At 40.6% G+C, this 23,126-nt stretch overlaps 1 protein-coding gene across 4 annotated transcripts in view; it reads right to left on the bottom strand.

The window, feature by feature from the left end:
* Window positions 1-5,263: 5,263 nt before the first annotated feature.
* NUP58 (nucleoporin 58) overlaps window positions 5,264-23,126 on the bottom strand; it is a 36,848-nt gene continuing 18,985 nt past the window's right edge. For 2 of the 4 annotated variants that reach the window (XM_042867212.1, XM_042867213.1), the window contains exons 13-16: window positions 22,012-22,213; window positions 16,028-16,126; window positions 13,134-13,229; window positions 5,264-7,351 (exon numbers count right to left, since the gene is read on the bottom strand). In XM_042867212.1, the coding sequence (XP_042723146.1) occupies window positions 7,182-7,351; window positions 13,134-13,229; window positions 16,028-16,126; window positions 22,012-22,213 (567 nt within the window). In that variant the 3' untranslated portion in view covers window positions 5,264-7,181. Of the gene's footprint in view, window positions 7,352-13,133; window positions 13,230-16,027; window positions 16,127-19,436; window positions 22,214-23,126 lie in introns of those variants that run through there. The other 2 variants (XM_042867214.1, XM_042867216.1) reach the window with 2 other exon arrangements.

Here is a 23,126-nt window from a genome sequence, read left to right as displayed (position 1 = left end):
CCGGCCCCTCGGCCCCGGCGGGAGCGGGGCGGCACCTGCGTGGCGCGGTGCGGGCGGCGGAGCTCGGAGGGGCGGCGGCGGCGGCAGCGGGAGGCGGTGGGCGCAGCCGTGGCGGGCGCGCGTTGGTGCTTCCCGACTACCTGAAGCGAGCGGGGGAGGCGAGCTGGGCGTTCCTGGCGGCGCCGAAGTATCGGCAAAGTTTGCCTTCCCCTCCGCAGAGGCCGGCACCCTCCGAGGCGCAGGCGGCTCCTCAGCAACAGCCCGAGGCGCTGCCCGATCCGCGGAGCGCCGCTGCCGGCACCGCCCGGTTTGAGTTCGGGCTGCACTTGCATTCTCACGATGACAATACCCGCACTGGTATCGGACAGGCGCCCGTGTGTCCACCCCAGCGCAGCGCGGAGCTCGGCCGTCCCGGCGGTCCCTCCCGGCTCCCCCAGCGAAGGAGCCCCGCTGTGCCCCGACCCGGTACCGCGAGCCCAGAGCTCGCTCCACTCGTGCCGTGTGGCACTGCGAATCCGCTTCAAGGCGGATTTCTTTCATTCATAGCCGCCTCCTGCACGCGTCCGCGCGCCCTGCCGAGTTGCACGGGCAGAGGATGAGTTCGCGGCTGAGCTCCGACCTGCCAACCCAGCGGCACGCAGGCACAGCTCGCCGCGGCGTGGCCGTACTGCCCCCGTGTGACAGCGGCGGGAACGGAGCCCCGGGAGCCGCTGCCGTAGAGCCGCACAACGACGCTGTGCGCCCTGAGCACGGCCAGAGCCGAGCTGCTGCTCTGCCTGGGGTACTGCTTGCATGGGGTTGACGTTTTTATTTTTTATTCCTGCTCAGGGAACATATTTAATATCTGTGTTTTAAAATACACGTTTTTTGAGAGAAAATTCTTGAGAGAAAGACTTACTTTTACTGGCTCTCAGTTCCTGAGAAATAATTAGAACAAGTGGAGCCAAGGAAAACCTCACTAGAGAGTCATGACAGTAGGAGCAGCCCGGGCTGTGGTGACGTGAAGCTCCATCACCAGGCCCTGGGCAACAACAGCCCCACAGCAGCACCAGTAACACTGAAACCTCCACCCACCACCTCACAGCCAGCTCCAAAGGCACAGTTGTGTGAGCCAAGGGCAGGAGGCAGCTGCAGCTCCACCATGACACCAAGGCCAGCACCCACACAGCTGAGGCACTCGGGGCAGGTGAGCAGCTTGACAGCAGTCAGTCCATGTCACACTGCTATGGGCATCTGGAGGTCCCTTCCAACCCCTACAATTCTGTGATTCTGTGGTTTACCCACCCTGGACCTCCGCACACCACAGGCTCAGCAAACCCAGGTACCAGCAAACAGAAAATACACCTAGTTATGCAGCCCCAGATAAAAAGAAGAAAAGAATTGCTTCTTAGGGCCTTGGTTGCACAGAGAAGCTGAGGATACCCCAACCCCAGAGGTGTTCAAGGCCAAGCTGGGTAGGTCCTTGGACAACCTGAGCTGGTGGGCAGCAGCCCTGCCCAGGGTTCAAGTTGGGCGGGCTGTAAGGTCCTTTCCAACCCAAGCTATTCTATGACTCTTACGACTACACCAACCTTTCCCAGCCTGCTCCCTCCCAGCCACACAAAGCAAACAGGCAGGGCAGCATTGTCATCAACTTACTTCAATTGAAAGAAAAACCCAGAAGCTTCCCCTACTCACACTGCTTTGTGCCAACCAGAGCATGGAACAGGAGCATTTTCAGTCAAGTGAAGGCAGAGAAAACAGTCTCAAAACTGAGATTTAACTGTTGCTCACCTCATGATGCAGTGGCAGCCAGCAGCTTTGCGCCCACAGGCACTGTGCTGTGGAAGCAGCACTGCCACACAGGTGTGGCCCAGCTCACCGCCTGCACAGTGAGATTCACATGTGCTAGGCAAGAAAAAAGTGCTCTTCCTCTTGGCTTAATGTGTGGGTTTGGGTTTTATATTATTAGTGCAAATGAGCAGAAAATTAAAAATGCATAAAAGTGTATTTAGGATTAGGAGATGTTAGCATATTGCTTACATCACTAGTTAAAGACTATATTTGCTTGCAGCATTGCTATTTTACTTAGCATCAAAAGTGCAGATAAAACCTGACTTACAGAGTTCTACGCTCATGGTCTGAGCTGTATGAGCTCAGCCAGCAGCGCAGGCAGGGATGGGCTGACTTGTGCTTTGGCAATATGAGGCATGCCAGCACCCACCTGCTCCTACAGGGCTGTTCCCAGAGTTTGGGCAGTAAGCTGTGACGTTAAGCAGTGCACTGTTAGTGGCAATAGGTTGCTTAAGACAGCCATCAATTTCTGTAGTGACCAGATGAAATAAAGGTGGCCCTGACAGCTAGAAAACACTATCAGTGTTAACAGCATTAGAGATTTTTGATGTCCAGTTTGGAGGAGCTGCTATTTAGCTACCTAACTAAGGAGCTAATAGACTACTGAGTTGTAGCTCAGTAATGTTTACGCAAATGTTTACAGTTTATATTTTCTCCATCCAAGGTTTCATCCAACTGAAAGTCTAAAAAGCTTTTTGCCACTTTTTCCACCCCCCCCAAGAGCTTACACCAGATAAACCACTACTGAATTTTGAGTATTTATCAAGGCTTTTCCTTTTACTATGAGCACACCCTAGTGCCCAATCAAAACCTCATCATCCTGGCTCACTGTTGTGGCCGGGACAGTCAGCCCAAAAGCACCCAGTGGTTCTGCAACACAGCACGTTAAGGACACAGAGCCAACAAGGCACTTCTTGCCCAGGAGGCAGATAGCGTCTGATCAGAACAGGATTTTGGAGACAACTGCATGACATTTCATAATGATTCTGTCCTTGGGCTGCCCAAGTATGCGCTGTACATTGAAACCTGCATTGAAAAGAAGAGGGAAAATTGATCAGTTTGAGAGCCCAGTGGAACAAACCAGAAAAAACACTTCATGTCTGTTCAGCTGTTGACCTGCTGGGACAGGCACATGCTTCCCAAGTCCTCCATGCACGAGTTCAGCAGAGCTGACCTGCTATCAGTTCTATACCTAATTTTGCAGAAGCTTCTAAACTTAAGCAGCTCAGAGTAAGCTGGAATTGCCTTACTTCTACAGAGTTAGGGAAGGAAGGAGCATGCCGTTCTCTGGAAAAAGTTGTGAAGGCTAAAGCAACACCTGGCATACTCACCTCCTCACTGCAGTGCTCCACAACTGCAGCACAGGATCACGAAGATTAGGTTCCTGAGGCTGAGTAAGAAAGCATTGAGTAACAAACCTCACAGCAACACAGCCAAGTCAGTCTCAGGGATTGCTCAAATGCTGGTGCAGAGGAACAAAAACCTTACCACCTTAGAGAAAGGTGCAAGAAAACGTGAGTGACCTGCAAAAAAAGGTGAGGCTGCACAACTGTGCCTTTGAGAGCCTTGTAGGGGCTGTATGAAAGTGGTTGTCTCCTGCCACCTGGTGAAAGCAGCATTCTAACAGAGCTTTTGGAATCCCAACAGGAAACCCTTTGGGTTGTTTTCTTCCTACCTAGAAAATTGAACTGCTACAGTCATCCGCTTCTACCTACTGTAAGCAATACAAGAATGTGCTTTGCAGGCTCAGTTGATTTAGGAGCACAAAATATCAGCATGCAAGCACTCGGCCTTGAGCTCAGAAGTGATCCTGATGTGAACTGAAATCTGCCATCCCACTGACAGCAGTAAACCTCACACTCTGCACCCCATCTCCCACCCCTTCCCAGCAACAAACCCATCCAGGTAGGTGGGAGGCACCGGGCCATGGCAGCACTCTGCCTCACCGCCTTCCCAAAGTCCAGCCTGGGTTGTACACAGGTTGTGCAGCCCTACTGCTCAGTATGCAGAGCTAGCAATGCCTGCAGGCAGTCACCATGCACTCACAAGGTACTGAGCAAGGAAGATAGGAACAGCCAGCCAGCACAATCCCAGCAGTCAAAATGTATAATTTAATGCTAGAAATCCACTTACTGCCCTTCCCCCCCCCCATTATATCCCTGAATAAGAGTTTTCAGAAAACAAACTTTTATAGTGCATGATGTATTTGCACGTTACAGCACGGATGCATTTTCCTATATGGTTACTCCTAATTTCTCATGAAACCCTGCACATTACTGCTTGTTTACCCTCTGCTGAGGCATTCCAGGTACCAGCACCATCAACAGGTAACAGACGACATAACAGACCCTGGATTACTTCTATTAACAGGTAAAGAATGGGAGGGGAAGAAACCCCACAGAATTATCACTTACGTTAAAGATGAAAAGGCCACTAAGTCTAGAGTTCAACATATAGTCCTGTTAAGAACATGTAGGTGGAAGAGGTGTGCCAGGATCTGGATTTCAGAGGCTTGTGATGAGAAGATGCATGAATCCTTCCCAGCTCCTCCATTTCAACCTCGTTCCACCCAAGCAAAAAGAAAACAGTAAATGTGCAAGGTAGGCAGCACATAGTCAGCTTGTCAGGAACACAAGCAAATATGGGTGCACAGGTTTTGAGATGATGGGCCAGGAAGAGGTTTACGATGCAAGCAAACTGAGGCTTAACTCTGTCACACCTCCTCTTACGGATCTTGCAATGAGAATAATGGAAAACCCAAGGTCCTTCTGGTAGAAGAGGCCACATAAATCCTTCACACCACAACTGTACAAGGTCTTAACAGATAAAGAGAATCACATCCCACATCCATCCCACTGCAATCTTCCCCTCTTGAAAGAGCCAACTGCAGACTTGATTTCATTCCACTGTGTGTAAGCACAGGTCAGCTTAACGTGCCTTGTAGGAAACTTGTCATCCCTCGAATATATTTGTGTTCTGCACTATAATTGTATTGCACAGCTTTACTTTGAAAAACTATTTGAAACAACACATGCAGTGCTGAACCATGAAAGTCATGGCTAAATTCAAGGAAACATGCTGGGAAGGTAATTATTTCAAATCCAACTTCAACCACTTTAGTTTGTACTACAGCATGCAATTATGGCATTATGTAATCACTTCTCCACCTGGGCTAGAATTAAGGAGATACGGGCTGCCTTAACATGAAGAGAATCAGAACAAAATACAGACACACAGGAGGCTCAGACAGCTTTAGAACTGATTAAAAAAACCTACCTACTACTATGTTACAGCATGGCCCAGCTTCATATAGCTCAGTGTGGAGACTCCAGACAAAAACCACCATTCCTCCCAGCCCAGCCCTCCCTCTCACTCCAGGGATTGAGGCCCTAAAACTTCAGCAAGAAAAAAAACCACAGAATTCTACATATTAGCTGATTATAGTTTTGTTTGTTCTACATAACATAGGAAGACAACAGGAAATGACCTTTCAAATAGGCAAATATGTATTACAAGGATCACAGCATTTGTTTTATTGTTTGCACAATGGTAAGTTGCACATATGGACAAGGAGTACATACTTTGAATTGGCTTCACAAATTAATACATTACAAGTCCAGTGGTTTAACATTATTAAAAAGCAATAACAAAAGAATAAAAACATTGTGGTTTTGACTGCAGCCCAATGTATGTTTTAAAAAAGGTTAAGTCAGAACAAACTTTAAGCTTTCAGTTTTCCCAGATGTGAAAAACACACACTGGATTCCTAAGGGAGCGCTCGCAGAGATGCAATAACATACAAGTGTACAAAAGCCAGGAGTTCTGTGCTCAGTTTCTCTGAATTCTGCCAGATCAAGTGATAAACATCTGTCCAAAAGCAACCACCGCAGACATCACTTCCAAAACACACTAAATGGTAATAACACTTCCATCACTGAAATAACTCAACGCTTGGAAAAAAAAAAACAAAAACAAAACACCCTTATGCACTTTAACTGTTTTAGAAAAAAGGTGTTTCTGTGAAGACAGTGAATATTCATTTGATGCATCTTGTATACAGAAAGCAACACTCGAACCCAAAGTCCCATATTCACATTTCCACTCACACTAGGCAGTACGTACCTCTTTAGGATGCTTTCCAGATGTTTCTAGCACACACTGAATTGGAAATGCAGCACAAGCAGCTATGATGTAATACACAAGATTTATACTCTACTGTTGCAGTAGTTTAACCTTCAAATTACATCATTTTTCTCAATTCTTCAGCAGCAACTTACTGTACTATAGCTCATATTGAAAGCAGATATACACCTGCTCTGGTGTTTGTGCTAATAGCACTGACTAGAAGCAGCTAGTGAATCAGCTCTGATTTGTAACAGTTAATTCCAATCATGGCTATAATGGTACAATCCACCCCCCCTCCAGCTGCTAGGAAGAGCTCATGCAGGCTGACAGCTCTGCTTGCAAGCAGACCTTGTGGAACCCTGAAACCCCACAACATCCTGCCGTGCAGCTGAAGAAAAATCAGTTTGGGAGCATTACCTAGGAAATGTCTGAGTCAAGATCCCGGCTTCTTCTTTAAGAACTGGTTGAGAAATGGCTAAAATAAACAACTTCACACACTGCATCCACTGAACACCGCATACAGAACTTCATGAGATAGTAAACGTTTTACTTCAGCTGGTCTTAAGCAACAAAACACAAGCAGCAATGACGACACAGCCCGGGACCCCCTGTTTGAAATCCACAGAACATCAAGATGTGGAACCACAGAGCAACGTGGACAAACAGAACACAAAGTAAAGGAGACCTGTCTGTGGGGAAAGGTTTGCACATCTGGTTTTATTTTATACATACACATACACACTGGTGTGTGCACTGTACTGTATATATTTACATCCATATACACAGAAACACCCTGAAGTAGATTTGAAGGCCATATCCAGGAACAGAAGATATGAACTCTAGTATTTGTACTAGAATATACTTTCTGTACAAAAAACAAATATGCATATATTCATATGGTATAAAGCTTATTAACAAAAAATATTCTGCTACTAACATTAGTTTAAATAGATGGTTTTACAAGAATCTTTAATAATGCAGTATAGAACATTTCTAAAACTAGGGCCAAAAATAAAAATACATAAACAGGTTTATATTCACAAGAAAATAGCTGTTCAGTACGAGTCATTTTGTGTTTCAGACTAGGGAAAAGTAGCAACTTTTTTTTTATTTTTATTTTTTATAAATCTCACGGGATGCGATTTAATCAATGCATCAATCTAGAAAAATAGACTTCTCAGATGAACAAAGTTGATTCACTTCCACTTCCCTAAGAGAGGTGCCTATCTCTTCCCTCGCTTGTTTCCAGCTGGAGGTTTCTTCAGCTGAAGAAGTTGCCCTCCTGTCCCAAAGCCTGCAGATGCAGGATTAGACACCCCGAACGTCAAGCCAGCTGATGCTGTGATGCCAGGATTGCTGAAGTTAAACCCAGACGTAGTCGAGCTGCCAAAGCCTTATGAAGGAGGGAAAAGACATTTTAAAACATGGCTTATATCGGGATTGCAAATTTGTTTCTCCTTGGAGCTGTGAGCATCAGCTACTTTATTACTATATTTATAGTACTGTATACCAATGTGGATCTACAACAGTACGTCGTGTTGCTAATACGCGTGGACTTGTCAGCTATAGCAGCTGGGATATTACGGCTCTAACACAGCCTACTTCAGTGATTATAAGCAACTCTAATCTTAGATCACAGCCTATTTATACAATACCACTATTCACATCAAAGTGGCAGCCACAAACCCCACTGAAACTGCACAGCAGTTGTAGCACCATAACCCCCAGCCCAGGCTCCCAGCACTGCATATTGAGACATGTAGCACATATAAAGCAGGGTGGGAAGGGAAGGCAGAGGTACAAGCAGACCACGAGCCTCACTTCACCTCACAGCAAGTTAATGGCAAAGCCGGATACGCAGCCCCCTGCCCTACTGACTAGGCTACCTTTCCCTGCCCTTGCAACAAAAGTGGCACAGACCCTACATTAAGCAAGAGGTAGGAAAGGTTCAAAATCTCTGTCAAATTCCTGGTATCTAAAAAACACCCTTTATGACTTGAGTCAAACAGCAGCCTTGAAAACAAAGCTCTGGAAAACCGAATGAATAGGTGAGCAAGTTTTGCTGTTGCTCACGTTGACGTAAAAAAGGAGGGAAGAGTTACAAAAAAATAATTCCATTCAGTTCAGTTACAAAGCAAGATCAGCTGAAGAAAATCCATTCACCACTTTCAGCAACAGTAATGCTTCATCATTTTACTTTCTTTTTTGAAGTATAACCAACTTGGTAATACTCAAAAGACAGAACTGGAAGATAAGTTTCCAACTACTGGTCAACAAGTAGAAGCCCATAACTCTTCCATTCTCTGAAGAAAGCAGATAATAAACAATCACACAACAAGTACGACAGGTGCAAGAGAAGATTTCAAGTAGTTTATACATGTTGCACAATGTACATAAATATTAGAAAAAACAAGACTGATTCACAAACAAGTTTGTTCTTAATAAGCACTACTTAGTTTCACCAGTTCTCTGGCAGACAGTAAAAGCAATCCTTTATTGTATCAGTATCAACTGAATATCTTATCTTTAAAGCCAAGAAATTAAAACCCAACTGGTTTTCTCAGCAGAATCTCAAGTTGCCCACATGAGCCTGATATCTTTCCTTCTCTCACTCAGCTCTTGCTCTCATGCTTCAGTTACATTTCAAAGTCTAAGGTGGAATTCTCCTCCTGTAACGTCTGGATCTGGGTCAGACAATCACACTACAGTAACTCATCTTGTCAAGGGGAAAACCAAGCCATTATGGTAACTGCAGTTCTTCAGCATACACTTGCCTGTGCACAACTCACTGTAATAAGTACGTGCACCTCAAGTGTATCTAGTGATATTGTTCGTTTGGCTTTCACCTAAGCCTTCTGGACTGATTTGTCTCTCATCCTAGATTGTAAAGGGTGAAGTAGATGTCACTATCCTCCCATTTTCCTGTTAACTCTGAATACTAGGTAAGGTTTCGAAAGAAGAAACTGGTTTTTCATCTGGAAGTGCCATGAATGAAAAAAATCTTTAATAACATAAGCTGTTCTTCGTAAGTTAAATTTTTACTTCAAGTACAGAGTTGAGATAGCACGTAAGTATTGGTTTCTACAGAACACACAACACATACAATTCACAGTAAAGTTGTATGTGATCCACAGTGCCAGGGGTGAAGTGCATGTGAACCACCTCCATCCAGCTGCTTCTGGATGCAGGGAACACAACATGAACTTTGAGTAATGTTAGAGAAAGAAAGATGCACGAGCTGTGTGTGACAGGCGACTGAGAGGATGTTTGTTAATTTACCTGTGACCCAGGAAGCAGCAGCTGTACAAGTGCTATTTAGGATGGCCACAGAAGTGTAGAAAGGTCAAAGGGAAATTAATCTAAAAGGCTTTGTCCTACAAATTCTTTTAAGAGGAAAAACAAAAAGAACCCTTACACAAAATATTCAAATGAAAATCTTGAGGTATCTTTAGAAATCAACTTCCAACAAGACACACATTCAGTTTTAGAGGGACGAGCTGCACACAGTCTTGAATCACAGCTACAACATGATCAATTTCTGGCTTGAAATTAACATTACTTATGAATCAACAATTCCTTTCAGGAAGTAAGCGACCACCTGTCCTTTGGAGGCACAAACTTAGCATCAACCTTAAGGACCTCAGAGTACACTTCACTCATTGGGCACTTGCACCTCTGCTCATAGCCATTGGAAAAGACCTTCAAGACTATCAAGCTCAACCATCCACCTGGCCTACTAAGCCCCATCACACACACTCAAGCAACACAAACTTCAGGCAAACCCTTCAGAGAGGTAAAGCCAAACAAAAGATATAAGCTTTCTCATAACAGGTTGTAGTAGTTTACTGTTCTTGTTTCAATGCCACAGGGATAACCAGCAGTTCAGCAGACCTCAAAAGCAATCTCCTCCTCCCTCCATATTACAATAGGACACTAATTCAAAACGGATTTCCAGCACAGCTCTGGCTGATTTACAAAGGCCTCTGTTACTTGCTCATGGCTACTACATATTGATTACACATAGGTCCATTTTCCAACAGCAGAAGCATGTCCTTCCATGATCCCATTCAATTGTCTCTTGTATCATCATTGGCACTACTATTCTTGAATAAAAACAGTTCTCTATTACAAATTCCCAACTCAGATTTCAAAGCATGCTTAGTATCTCTGCTTTCACACACTCTGCCCCCCACAATATTATCTCTGAAAAATTCAGTGGTGATTTTTCTCCTTCTCTCATCATTTCGGGAGTCAGTGTTCTTAATATCCCACCTATATCAGTCTTTTTGGTTGCCATTAAATAAATAAGGAGTTAGGAATTAAGATGGACTGTTCACTAGGAGTAGGCTCTTCACAATGGAAGGAAGCTCTGCCTGCATTTCAGAGAAACATTTGTTTTATCGCACAACTGTGCACGCTAAAGGAGTCTGTAGAATGCCTTGGGTTGAAAGGGACCTTAGAGATCATCCAGTTCCAACCCTGCCATGGACGGGGTTACACCCACCAGCTCAGGCTGTCCAGGGCCCATCCAACCTGGTCTTGAGTGCCTCCAGGAATGGGGAATTCACAGCTCCTCTGGGCAGCCTGTGCCTCTCCACCCTCCTAATAAAAAAAATTTCCCCAACATCTAATCCAAATCTACCCTCTTTTTGTTTTAAACCATTCTCCCTTGTCATATCACTATCTGCCTGTGTAAGAAAAAGTCACTCTCCTTCCCTGTCATAAGCTCCCTTCAAGTAGTGGAAAGCTGTAATGAGGTCTCCCTGGAGCTTTGTCTTCCCCAGGCTGAAGAAGCCCCACTCCCTTAATCTTTCTCCATAGAAGAAGTGCTAACGCTCTCTGATCGTCTTCGTGGCCTCTTCTGGACCCACTCCAGCAGCTCTGCATCTTTCTTGTGCTGGGCCTGGACACAGTACTGAAGGTGATGCCTCATCAAGAGTGAGTAGAAAAGGACAATCCCCTCCCTCTCCCTGCTGGCCACCTCTCTTTTGATACAGCCCAGAATACCACTGGCCTTTTGGGCCAGAAGCACATGCTGCTGGCTTACGTCCAGCCTTTTGTGCACCAGAATCCCCAAGACTTTCTCTGCAGGGCTGCTCTCCGAGTTCTTCCTCCCAGTTACACATGCCTGAGATTGCCTCGACCCCATTGCAACACCTTGCACTTGGCCTTGTTGAATCTCATCAGGTGACACAGGACCATTTTTCAAATTTGCCCAGGTCCCTCTGGATGGCATCCCTTCCTTCTATTGTATCAACTGCACCGCTCAGCTTGGGATCATCAGCAAACTTGCTGAGAGCACAGTCCCACTCCTGAGAGATTGACATCGAACTGAAAGAAGACTAGCTGCACTGCCTTTCACCTACTGACACACTGCATATAGAGACTGCTCCTGGACTGAGCTCAAGCTGCTATGGAAAGTTGCTTAAGTACTTTCATAGCACAAAATTCTCTTCAGAAACACAAACTGAAACTGAGAAAAACAGTAAATACTACTAGAAAAAAAAAAAAAAACACCAAAGTTTTGTAACAAATGTATGCAACTCAAACACTCAACAGGAACTCTTTGAGGACCTCTAATCTTCATTCTAAACTAAGAACAAACTGGTGGAAAGAGGAGAGTTGAGGCATTACCTAAGCAACCCTAGATAGGATAGCAGAACAGTTCCTTATGAATGGGCAAAACACCAACCAAAATGCTCACATCTAAACAAAAGCAGTAACATCAGTATAACCACACGCCACCTCCACCCATCTCTCAACTGCTGAAAAGAGAAATTCAGAAAAAACATAAAACTATCTTATGGTGAGTAATAAAATATTCCTGTTTCAGGATTCTGGAAGTGTTACTTTGGAAATAGGATATATAAGCTAAAAAAAAAAATAAATTACTAGCCTTACACATAATTTATACACACACAAAGTATTTAAGAGTTTATGCAATCCAGAAGCTATAGATCAGAGTTTTGGACACGAAAGGTAAAAGTTAACATGCTTCAGGATAACCAAACTGTCACAGAATTTTCTATTCCACGATCCCAGCCTAGATGAGGATCTTCATGAAGACTATTTTAGAAAATAGGAGATAATTACATTTAATCCTTAACGTTCCTGGTTAACACCTTCTGTATCTGTGACTCGAGACAGCTGAAAACAATTATAATCTTATTGTGTCCAACTCATTCACGCTGCTAAAAAGAGGCTGCAGTGTTATCTGAAAACGTTACTATGAACAGAAATGTCATCAGTGCAAGTTTTGACTTACTTGATATTAAAAAGATTAAAAAAAAAAGAAGGCTGATGCTTTGCGTGCTGCAAAGTCAGATGTTCTACCAGAAATGCAGTAGGCAGTTACACCTTCATTCTGCTATACAGCCAGATTAGTGAACTATCCCCACCTTATAACACAAAGCTTAAGGTCCTATTTTATAGAATGATCCAATGTTAACCAAGAAAGTAAAAATTCATGGGAACTGAAGATGCTGGTCCATGCTGACCTACTGGACAGTTACTAGCAAATAGCAGTCATTTATTGTGGTTATAATAATAGCAGTTAAAACTTCTTTTTTAAAAAGCAATCATCATGCTACTAAAATCTGATTCCTGGAGACATGATGCTCCTTCAGTCTGTCACTGAAGAAAGGCTGATAAGCTACATAATTCAAAAACAAGCTCTAATTTAAGTAGTAAATAGAGATGCAAGTTATAGGCGTCCCTGTAAGATTTCAGCTATCTGAATTAAGGAGAAACTACATCCATATTTTCATCTTCTCACCATCATCCAGGTAGAACAAAGTAGTGAGATGATGCTGACGAGATTAGCTCAATTGTCAGAGAAGTAATTTCATTTCATAATAATGAACACAAGAATTATAGGCATACAGAAAGATACCTATAATTTGCTCTTCAACATATACAGGATAAGAAAAAACATCTGTAAAACGTTTATTTTTAAATACAGGAAGTGGAATTACTGGTATACTTGTCACTAATTTATGCATTAATTTCAATAGCTCAGCAACAGTATGGCCTATGCATTCAGGCAGTAACTGCATTTCTATGCCTCAGATTGCATCTGATTCAATGTGATGCATGTTCCCCTCCTTCAGTTTTGACAGACACCATTAAAAAAAAAAAAACCACACTCAAAACTTGAATTAAATAAACCAACCAACCTGCACTTAGACTTCCTGATGGTTTACTTGTTGTTCCAAACCCAAATGACGATGCTCCTGTGGCACTGCTTCCAAAGGCAGAGCTACTTCCAAATCCTAGCAGAACAGTAAAGACACACAACAAAAAAATTATAGGCACAGCAATTAAGGACATACAGGTTTTGGGCAAGTATTCTAAAAACAAACTGTTCTAAGCATTATTTGGTAAAGATATATTTCCAAGGCCACCACCATAGGTGGCGTTCTCAACATAGCATTGATTTCTGTAAGAAATCAGTGTGAACAGGAAAGCCTTGGAGAAAATTATTTCCTTCAAAATACAAAACTGAATAAAACAAGCTATAAATGATTACAAGTGAAGTATCCAAGTTCACCAAATTGCTAATGAATTGCTGTTAAATCAGCAAGAAAACAACATAACAAACAAGCCAAAACTAGGAAAATTCAGACAAGTTATATGACTTGTATTACAGAAAGCTGTAATCTTCATCCACAACTCCAAAAGAAAAATTCCCTGGGCTTAGAACAGAGCAGACTTCTCCTTGAGTTACTTGGCTCACTCCACGGCTTATTTCATCCACCCCTACTCTAAGCAGAATGGTGATAAGCTTTATATAACAAAGTAAATTAGAATCTAGAATAGAAACAATTTCATACTTTTTAATGGAAAAATCATCAAAAAAAAAAAAAAAAGGGCAGCCGTGAATGTTTAACTGTATATTCATTTTGCAATTCCTATTTATGATCTCAATGAATAAATTTCAGAATTTCAAACTCTGTTATGAACATGAAGTACCTTCAAGATAAAAGGAAAAGCAAGCTGATATGTGCAGTTTGAGATTAAGGACAGATCAACAGAAAAGAAATATATTCTGTATTTTTTGTTGTCCCAAGAGACTGTTGGAATGAGCACAGTATATTCAAGGAAACGAGTCCCCTGCGTCAAGTGCGACGTGTTAGGTAATGTACTTCACTGAACGGAGTCTTTACCTCCTTTAGCAAAACAATCTTTACCTTTTAAAACTAGTAATGATTGGATACTATCTGAGGCTGTGTTCCATAGTCTTCTGTCGTTTTTAAACCAAGTGCAGTTTTAATTTAATATAACAGGAAATATCGTTTGAACGCAGGATATTTTGTTTTGAATGATGCACCTTTTTCCTCCTTTCTAGCTGGCAATGAATTACCAACAGTCAGGTCTCTATCAGCAAATATTTCATGAAGCATTGGGTCAATATGCTGCTTATCTAACATACTGAAGAGCTAAAGTCTGGATGCTTATAATCCACCAATTCATAAATATTTATGTTTCCCAGCTAAAATGCAGTTTCACGAATGTTAAAAATGCTGCTAAGTAAGAATTCCAAACATGTGGAATATTCACTCTGCTCACTGCCTTCCAAGAGCATTGCTGCAGGCCAGTTAATAATAAGAATAAAGTATTCCTTTATTCTTCTATAGTTGCTTCTGTGAGACAGCTTTCTCGATTTGCCAAAAGACCAAATCTTTACAAATTAATATAGAATAGATGAAACAAGCAACTGCATACTGGCTTATGAGAAAGGGGCAGTAGGCCTCTAATGCTAAATTAAAAGCAGATGTCCACCTATTTAAAATAGAATGCTCCTTATGTTGGTAAGACTGATAAACACAAACAATCTTTAGACTATAATTGCTTTGGTTGCATCTAAATTGCATCTAAAACACTGCAGGAATAACAATAATCCACAGTCATTCTTCATTCAGCCCACCATTGTTATTTCTCCTGTTTGTTGTTGTTTTATAGACTTATCTGAGATAAAATCTGAGGTAAAATCTGATGTGAAAACCTACCAGTAGACTTAAAGATAATTTCAAGATCATCATTTAAGGTAAAGTTGACATAATCTTCAAGTATTATCTATCATAGCAGTTAAGTGTTTCCAATAGCCAGTGATTTTATTATTTTTAAGTGTTACAGTAGCAGTTATCACACTTTGAGAAGATTCAAATGCAGGGATACAGAATGCAACTGCAGAAAGGATCTAATAAGAAAAACCACAACGTACCATTTGTGATCGTATATATTGTCTTTGTAGATCTTACACAAAAGCTTCAATAAACACTGCTGCCTTTTGATGTGTAGTGTAGGAAGCCCTGACTGATATAGATAGGAACTTTTGTATGCAAATATATTTCTAGTTGTAATGCATTTTCAGCAGAACTACATCAGAGGAAAAGGTCTATAAATATATTGAAGTTTTCTTTCAGGTGTCTCTTACTAGCACTATTAATCAACATTATGAAAGTATTTTATCCCCTCACTTTCAGATGTTGCTTTGCCTTACAGGTTGAAAAAGACTTTTCCCTACATCACCACTAATGAACGGAGTGACAGCTAGAGCAAACATTTCACCCAGCAGGACCCCAGAACTGTATTGTTCTCTAGCAGTGTCATATCTTACTCCAATAAGAAACCGGCCCTCACAGCTAAGAGCTGTACACAACAGGTGAAACATCTCTATATATTAGTTATAGTATTCCCACGTGCTAACTTTCAAATACTCAAATTAGTGCAAAGTGTAGTTACAGAAGAATGGTCTTGATTCACTTTCCTACAGCTCATGAAATGGCTTGGGTTGGAAGGGACCTCAAAGATCAAGTTCCAACCCCCTGCCACGGGCAGTTGCCAGCCAAGTTCCGTGGAGAACTTCAACCTGGGTTTTTACTACAGTATTGCATTAGCCATAGCTAACACTTTCTGTAAGGCACGAAGAAGTTTGTGAAGTGCAGACTGCTGACTGTAAAGGTCTTGCCCCAAAACAGATCATCCTCTTGGTGAAGTTTCAGGTTTACAAGAGATTCAGATGTGCGATATCATAGTTCAATGAAATATTAGAAAAATTAAAGTGTACCTCCAAGGCTTGAAGAACCTAAGCCACTTGATTGCAAGCCAGTGCCAATACCTGAGCCGAATGGCGTTCCAAAACTAACTCCCAGAGATGGTTGTGGCCCTGGTACAAAAAAAATGAGAACAAACTTGCCTTACTCTTTCATAATAAAGAGGTCCTTCATTTATAAGTACTTGACCATGTGAACATCATCATTGCTTTCATCAAATTCCATTAAGACTCTAAACTTTACCTTACCTCACTTAACTGACTGCCTTTATGTCCACCTGACAAAGATCTAGGAAAACACTGACTGTAACGAGGTCAAACTTGCCCCAAACTAGTAGCACGACAGTAACACCATTTACCACTTCAAAAAGTTTCACCTTGAACTTTCATAACTGAATCACTAATCAAGATCCTGATAGAACTATAGGTAACATATTGCCTCTTGTATTAATGGAACTGAAAAAGTGGTAACCTTTAAACCAAGAACAAAAGAACTGACACTATTCTATCAATTTAATAAATAGGAATCTTCAAAATTACTCAAGTATTCCATCCAAATTTAAAGAGAACACTAAGATAAAAAACAAGACAATGACTTTATTTTATTAAATTTATTGTTCATTTTTTAAGCAAGTCAATTACACAGTAACATGACAATTCGATTTTTTTTTTTCCACACAAGTGATAACTGAGTTCTGTTAAGCTCTGCTACATTACACCATTCAGTAAGGTAAACTAGTCAAACCACCTGTTTTGATAAACATTTACAAAAGGCACGATTTTGTGTACCTTAAAGAATTAGATACATTCAAGATTTCAGAGTCAGAGTTTGTCCCATAACTAAAAAAAGTTGACAGTGGTTCCCCTGCACATTTGCACTGAGGTGCAGGACTGTTAAAAACCATTTTCAGTCTGCCAAGATAAAATTTACAGCCTCAGTTCATTTTATTTTTCTTACTTTTTTTTTTTTTTTTAAACCATTGGGAATAAAGGATCAACTTGCTAGCCCATTACTAACACATTTTAAAATAATTAATTCTGATAAATTAATATATTCTAACAGTTTTCACAGTACAATTTTATATTCCTGTCTTTTTCAAGCAGTTTTCAGTGCACTAGTCAGTTTCATCACAAAAAAATACAGTGCCAAACTCTTAATCCATAGGCATTTGCACCTTTCCTCAAGGCAACTTCCTTTGTCTTTGAACATGCTTTATTCACTGTGTCTAGGAGAGTCATGATTTATTCAAATGCTACTTTAAGGATCCAACAATTAAGTCTTTTTCCTTAACAGCTACTACAGTTTGGGTTTAATTCCAAACGTGCTCCTTAATACCACAATACTTTACATACCTAATATTTACCTAAGGTTCTAAATTGTAAGTAGTTCAAGCTTTAGAAATCATTTCAGTTTTTGAAGCTTTCAATGGAAAAATCACTTTGAATCAAGTGAAAGGCACTGTATATTAAAAGAAACATTTCTGCAAGGAACACAACTCTTACGTGATCCAAGCTGAATGACATCTGCATACTCACAAGTAGTGTTAAAGTAAATTTTAAGAGCAACTAAAAGTCGTTAGCTTTCTGTCTCCGCCTGGCAGGGAATACTTGGAAAACTCACACTAATCTTTCAGCTGAAGTATACCAGATGCTTTAACTACTGTTTTCCACAAATTGCAAACTAGACTTGTTCACATCCAGTTTAAGTACTGATACATCTATCTAGCAGCTCTTAAAAAATAATAGTTTTCATCAATAAAAAGAGACCCTAAACAAGCCAGTCATCTAATAAACTAAAAGAATCCCAAAACACATATCCAGTTCTTTCAGAGTGCACAGGTTTTCTATCTCAGTAGGAGGCACTGTTAGTAGAAGACCTTAAAACAAAACATTACAGTCTTCCAGGCAAGGTTTTTAATTCCCCCTCCAAATGCAATATGCTTTTAAGAGCCAGTAAAAAACATATAAAACAGGATCACATCTCTTAGGCTAACAAGCTTTTCACTGAGCAACAGTATTTGATATTTGCTGATTTGTACCATAATTTGTGCTGAAGGCATCACTACTTAAAGTTACTGTAAGTAAACAATTTTCAATAGCAAAAAAAGAAAAGCCAGTAATAAAAGATTCCTCAATGCCGGAAGTACTAGCAAAAATTAGCACTTCTGGTTACTATAGGTACGAGACAAATTCTTTAAAACATGTAATTTAACACTCCTCTAACTTGCTATATTTGCCCTGTAGAGCATTTCAGTTTCGTTAATTGGACCCGCAACTGAGAGTCCAGACAGGTCAGCAAAATTTACCAAAGTGACATTCTTCAACTTTTAAATCACAGCTGGTCCTAACAATGAACAAATTCAGTGTCACAACTCGGATCTGATTCTGACAAAGTAATACATTGACTAGTTTTAACCAAGGTTAGTACCAAATTACACAGTAAAAAAAATTAAGTGCTATGAAGATTTGAGTATCATTTTCTATCAACTCTTTCAAGTCAAAACACAAGTAAGTATGCTACGAGCTTGATTACACATTGACCAACTCTGCACTTCACCAGTCAAGGAGAGAGTAACTAAGTTCTTGGGGAGGGGGGTTGGTTTTTTTTCTTGAAAGCAGAGGGAAGGTGAACTTGAAAAGCATTAAGACAACTTAGTCTTGCCAGAAAAACATCAGTTTCAGTCTCATGGATTCACAGTTGTTAGCTCACTAGGCAGTTGCTTCCATTAACGTCTTTCATTTTAGACTCATCAATAGTAAGCAGTAAACTAGCCACCATCATTTTAACTTCCATGCTGTTAAAAACTGTTCAGGGAAGATGCAAAGGAGGCTATGATTAGAACTGTAGCTACTACTGCACAAAAGCATAACCAGCCCCACTGCTATCAGTAAAGATGTGGTCTGAGTAGAAGTGCTAAACCAGGGAGAAAAGCTGCATGCAGACAAGATAAACATAATTTTATTAACTCTAGCTTCAACAGAACAGCACGAGAATTGTGCTTTACTGTGCACATCACAATCCTGGGATCGTGATTACCTACCCCAGGAGATCAGTGCAGTGCATCTTTGCAAGCTTACTTCCATATGGCCAGGATCTACTGGCTTTGTTTCAATAGAAGTCAGACATGCCTTGGCACACAGAAAACAGATGTGATGCATATCAACACCCAGGAACTGGGGAAACAGCCCCCTGATCCCATATATCCAAGTTTAGATGTAGCTACTAAACTTTTGACTTCAACACAAATTTCAAATAAATTACTGTCCTTTCTCTGAAAAAGGTAACTCCAACTTAACCTTACAAAATAGACTTAACCATGTAAACATCAAATACTTTTTAAGAAGAGTCTAACCTTCCTGATCCCCCAATATTACAGTACCACACATTACACTTTAAGTAAAAAACAAAACTTTCAAGTCCAGATTAATTGTCTTGTTTTATTTTTATCTTAAAAACAGCAACAGCAGGTCAGGTATTACACAGACCGTCCCTCTTCTCCATTCCATACACCTTACTTCTCTCATAACCTTCTATTATCTTTCCTATATCCGACTCTAAAAGATCTAAATCTTCCAAAGGAATATGCATGATTAATTTCCAGTGGATAGATTATCAAATTTATAACAACACAAAGTTAAATCAAGCAAGCATTTGCAGTTTTACTGCAGGAAATGGCACTGAATGTTTTTCCTCAAGGAAGGAAAAGGAAAGAAAGAAGAAGCAATCTTCAAATATTTAAAGATTCTTGCAAAACTGAAATAATAGACTCTTCTCCACTCAGAAGAACAAAAGTGGTGGTCTTAAGTTGATGCTAAGAAGTTTCAGGTAAGGTGTTGAGAGCAAATCAAGAACTATCATCAGTAGTTTAGGAAGATAATGAAGTGTTCCTTCACAGCAAGTTTCTAAGACGTGAAGATCATTCTGGATCAGTTCAGACTTGCTGTCAAGCCAGAGGGTAGGTAAGATGACCTCACGTTCCATCTAACTATTTTTTAAAGTGATATTTTAAGTGCTCCAGAAGTGCCACTCAAAACATCATTTACCTCAAGTTCTCCAGTTTATCAAACAAATTTCAAGGAGGGCAACAGTATTTCAGTTTAAAAAGCAGCAAACTTAAGTTCTTGTCTACTTTTGTTGGTATGTGCAAGATAAGTTTTGATGGCTTTGTTCTATCAGCACCACTTTTTGCAGCTGGTGCATTTTTGGCTTTCGATACACTGTCAAGATAAAAAGCCAAACAAAAAAAAAAAATGGAAATAAACCACCACCAAACCAACCTAATGAAAAAAAAAAACAAACAAAACAAGAACAACCAAAAACCCACACAAACGTTGTGCCCTTTGGCTCCTCGCACTACAAAGGTGTGTTACAAAAAAGCTCTGAGGTATGAAGTCACCTTACCTCACACCTGTTGATAAATACCAAGTCCACATTTTGTTCACTCCTACTCCTAAGGGAATATTCATGTCTTGCCATCAGTGGCAAATTACTGAAGTTATTATCAGTTATCTCAAAACAGGACCAAGAAAAGGAGATTTGAATCCCTTTGCCACAATTCATGAAAATGTAAGTAGAAATTTAAATTCAACATCTCAATAGTGTGACTTGCACACAGAAACCTATAGTGATCACAGACAGTATAAAAAAAAAAAAGACACAAGGAGAAGGATGAAAGGAAAAGGAACTATTTTGGTAACGTTAATATGGATGGTAGTGTGGAAGCCTAAAAAAAAAAACTACCAGTGCAACTACAATTCGTAATGTTTTTGTATAAAAGCAGAATCTTCTGTTGGCATCACTTCAACAGGACTTCCATGAATCAAGATAGCAGCAAAACAAGGAAGAACAAAGACTACAATAGAAATTAATAATATAAACGTTTCATAACTTCCTTTTCTGTTGCATTCAAACAATTTTGGCATAATTGTCTTTTAAGCTCATCTCCTTGCCAGGACTGGAAGCACGTTCTAGTTCCCTTCTATGGAGAGGACAAGGACTGCCTACTAACAAATCAAACTCCTAGAGTGATTGTTAAGCAAGTCTTTTATCAGTCTTTCAAAGTTTGATCACTGCTAGAAGACAAGGGAGGGAGAAAAGTTGCTAATTTGGCTTCCAGTACAAAGAGGCAAACGTCTTAGAAAAGCATTAGAATGCAGCTAACTGAACTTCTCATAATTTGCCAATGCATGTTCAAGTAAAATTAAATGAAAGGCTATTATTTCTGACAAATAATTATACACCAATTGACTTCTCTATGTTCAAGAATCCCTCTCTGAGAAGCATTGGTTAGGACGTCAATTAAGGTGCCAAAAGTTACTTTTGCTGTACATATTAATTTTTTTATTGGCAGTGGATCAGGTATTTCTTCTGCTTTAATTTCCTCCTACGTATACATGCATTACAGAGAATCACCAATCCACTTTACTTTCTCTACTAATATTCACAACAAGAGAACAGCCTGCAAAAACTACCCCAGCATCACCCTGGGTTGGCTATAAAATAAGTCAGACACCCACACTCCTATCCCTACAGATTTTTGTTCAACTATCCTTCCTGTTCTACAGCATTTTTCATTTTACAGTTCCAAAGTGCCATATAAAAATGCATTATTCATTTTACACACAAAAAGGGTGATGTGTCTTTAGATATTCTCTCCTTACTGATTCTTAAATAATTCACTATAACCACACAGTTCTGGAAAGAGGCTACGCTAAACGTATTCAGAGATGTTACCAAAGAGTAAAGACTCACATTCCAAGGGGGTAAATTAGAACAATACAGTAAATATCACTAATACAAATAAATCCACAAGTTTAAGTATCTGTTGTATAATTATTGCTAAGTCTACCCTGCTTTTTCTATTGGCTATGCATCAGTAACTTTACTCATCACAACGTTTAGAGTTTTAGTCTAACACAAAGGAAGACTGCATAGAAAATGTTACACAAATTGACTACTGTTGTAACACTAATAATCTATAACTTGAATGCACTCAGACCTGTAGCAGGCTGTTGCTGCTGAGTAAGTGTGGCAGCCATGGCAACGGCTGCTGCATTTGGTATGTTGCTGAAAGGGGTCGGTCCAGTGGTAACGCGTGGCGCGCTCTGCCACTTCTTAGCTTCTGTTCGTCTTGCCTCAAACACATCCATGGCATCTCCCAGAAAGGTTTTCCTGTAGCCAAGGTATTGGTCTTTGAGCATCTGAAGGGGTGGGGGAAGCCATTTTAGTTCAGTATATTTGACATAAAAGCGTAACTTACTAAGAAAAAAAGAAAGAGACCAAGTTATAAATATCATTTCTTTGAATTTCTTAACAAGACCTGAAAGGATCCAGTCAAGTTAGAAACTCCACAGCCATAAGTTTTTCTTTGCTTATATGCTGCAAAGTGGTTAAATGTAATAGAGGGACGTTCAGAACAATATCAAAGTCTTTTAAAGTAGGTGTAAATCAACACCATTTGATTTTTGTCAGTACACTAGCTGAGCAAAGAGAAAATACAGCAGCATTATTCATCATAACAAGTTTCCTTCTGTGCTACTCTGATCACATTAAAATATCTTCTGCTCTATTTCACCTCTACTTCTGTCTTCCCTTGCTTGCACTTCTCACTACAAGCTCAAAGAATGTATTGCTTTAAGAGTCATTCTTGTTTTTGATACATTTTGTTAGCTAGGTAACATACTGCATTTGCACTCACTCATTCTTTCGCTTTAGGCTACCAAATTTGTTTCCTTTTCCCTCACCTCAAGACCCCACCTTCTGTCCCAATACCTCACTTTGTCTTATGAAGCACTTCTACCTCTATCACAGATGAGGGAAATACGGATATCTTAGGTAACATAAAAGGACTAAATGACTTCATTTAACAAACTGGTAAAACTGATTTCATTAACAGAATATCCTGAAATAAAATAGGGTTACTAAAAAACAAAATGAAACCCAGTAGACTGAACTGAATTTTATGAAGACATACTACTTCCCAAGATTCTGGCTAAGCAGATGCTTGTTTTACAAAGGTTAAACGTGCTCCTTTTCTCAGAAAGGCTTCTTACTCTGGGTTTTAAGTCTGAATCTATCAGCAATCGCACCCATCAGAAACAAAGATTTCTCTCA

This window comes from Lagopus leucura, unplaced genomic scaffold (assembly GCF_019238085.1).
Source record: "Lagopus leucura isolate 7727_CA_CO unplaced genomic scaffold, USGS_WTPT01 Super-Scaffold_100001, whole genome shotgun sequence".
In the NCBI taxonomy this organism is placed as follows: domain Eukaryota; kingdom Metazoa; phylum Chordata; class Aves; order Galliformes; family Phasianidae; genus Lagopus; species Lagopus leucura.
The sequence above is the reverse complement of the archived record's forward strand: the minus strand, read 5'-3'. Positions and strand labels throughout refer to the sequence as shown.